Genomic DNA, 1848 nt, shown 5'->3' with positions numbered 1-1848 from the left:
GTCCAATTGTGATATGATCTAAGATTCCCTTTCAGGAACAGGACCATTATCAATTTCCTCCCCGAAATCTCCAAGTCATGAATAACAGAACCCACCCCCCCCTCCATCAGCACTAGGCAACAGAGCTGACAGACCCGCTCTCCAGCTCCAACTTAAATGGCTATTACATGTCAGCCAGGGCCCCATACCTAGAAACAGCAATCATATTCAATAAGAACATGAGAGAATGTCCAAATCGTTACAGCATGAGTGGGACCCAAACGCATTTAAGATGCATGCCCCTCCAGTTCCTCTTCGGCATGAGCAGCAAACAATGCATCCCATGTCCCTGGACCGTAACATGCAGAACACAGAACCTAAGTTATGACATTCCGTTAATTAAAAAAGAGAGTTTTCCCCCAATCCAGCTCAAGGTGACAAGCTGCTGCCACCCTTCTATGAAATACCACGTTCGCTAGGAAGGTTTGGAACAGGAACGGATTGCAGAAAGGCTGCTCTATTAATTTAACATCAAGGGGGGGAAAAACACCCGAAAGCAAGACCGGGCGGTAGGGATTGCTTCTGAGCTATTTTACAAGAGACACAAACCGGGCGACCCCCCCTTTAAGCACCCCCAGTGAAAAGCTCTAAACAGGCTATTGTCAGCGCTGGGTACCTTTTCTCTCTTGGCTTTGTTCAGTATTCTCCTCCGCCGCAGTTTCCATGGCTGGCTTCATACCATCCACCAAAAATGCTTTTCCCCCGCTCCCCCCAGCACACACTTTTCCCCTCCTCTTCCTTTTCTTTGGACTCCCCTCCGTCTCTTATTTACACTCGCGTGATTGAGCGGTTCTGTTCTTCACTACAGTAGATTACAGTCCCTTCCAAGATGCAAAAGTCTCTTCAGCGTCAATTTCCCTCTGCCTACTGGTCCATAAAGACAGCTGCCAAGGAGCCGGCAGCCATACGTCACCGAGGATCCCAGTTATAAAACAGCTATTCTGTGTCCGATTGTGCCTCCGATCTCAATGCGGCTCCGAGGGGGGGCGGGACCGCTCCCCACCGGGCCCCTTCCTCCCTGCTCTCCTACCCGCCGAGCCCTTCTTTCTCCTTGCCAACTGCGCCCAATGAATGCTAATGAATTCTCCCAGGAGAGAAGAGATTCGTGATTCCTGACATCAGAGGAGGGCATGTGGAGAAGAAAAGAGCCCCCTCCTATCACGTGACTCAGCTGGCTGGCCATGAAGTATGTTCTCTCAGGAGAATGCACGTCTTCCGGAAGCAAATGCCTTCTTTTCCGTGGGACCCCGTGGGGCATCATAATTGGTTTTATTTCATGTACCCTTGGCCCTGGCAGAATACAGTCAAAGGACTTGCCCAGGGTCTCTATTTTATTTGCTTTCTTTCAAATTTGCCTTTTACACAATCTTCACGTAGATATATATATCCACCAACAACACTTTTCCTCGCTCACCCATATATATGTATATATGAAAAGTACATAAGAAGGAAGATAACCCAAACATCATGGGCATAATAATAGCAGTGTAGCAATTTAGTATTAGTACCTATTTCCTGGTCTCTAGCTAACATATGTGATGGAAACAAAAACTTTAGCTCAAGCCCAATTAATAGAGATACCTGTCCTTATTTTAAAATAATCATAATATGCTGTGAGTATATCTAGCTGACATTTTGGTGGCTTCTGGAAATGGAAATCAGAAGAGAGTGTTTTTCTTGTTGCACGTGGTAATTTCTATACAGAGCTTTCTTCATTACAACCCCTGGCTCAAAATGAAAGGGTAGTTTCAAGAGCATTCAAAATGTTCAGCATAAAAGCTATTGTACCAATAATGATTTTGATTGCTG

General features: G+C 46.0%; 1 protein-coding gene across 4 annotated transcripts in view; it reads right to left on the bottom strand.

The window, feature by feature from the left end:
• GPM6B (glycoprotein M6B) overlaps positions 1–1161 on the bottom strand; it is a 36509-nt gene extending 35348 nt beyond the window's left edge. Inside the window, exon 1 of one of the 4 annotated variants that reach the window (XM_005871883.2) lies at positions 656–1161. In XM_005871883.2, the coding sequence (XP_005871945.1) occupies positions 656–716 (61 nt within the window). In that variant the 5' untranslated portion in view covers positions 717–1161. The remainder of the gene's footprint in view (positions 1–655) is intronic. The other 3 variants (XM_005871885.2, XM_005871882.2, XM_005871884.2) reach the window with 3 other exon arrangements.
• Between the last annotated feature and the right edge of the window lie 687 nt (positions 1162–1848).

This window comes from Myotis brandtii, unplaced genomic scaffold, assembly GCF_000412655.1.
Source record: "Myotis brandtii unplaced genomic scaffold, ASM41265v1 scaffold359, whole genome shotgun sequence".
NCBI classification, from domain to species: Eukaryota; Metazoa; Chordata; class Mammalia; order Chiroptera; family Vespertilionidae; genus Myotis; species Myotis brandtii.
This window is presented reverse-complemented; position numbering and strand designations above follow the sequence as displayed.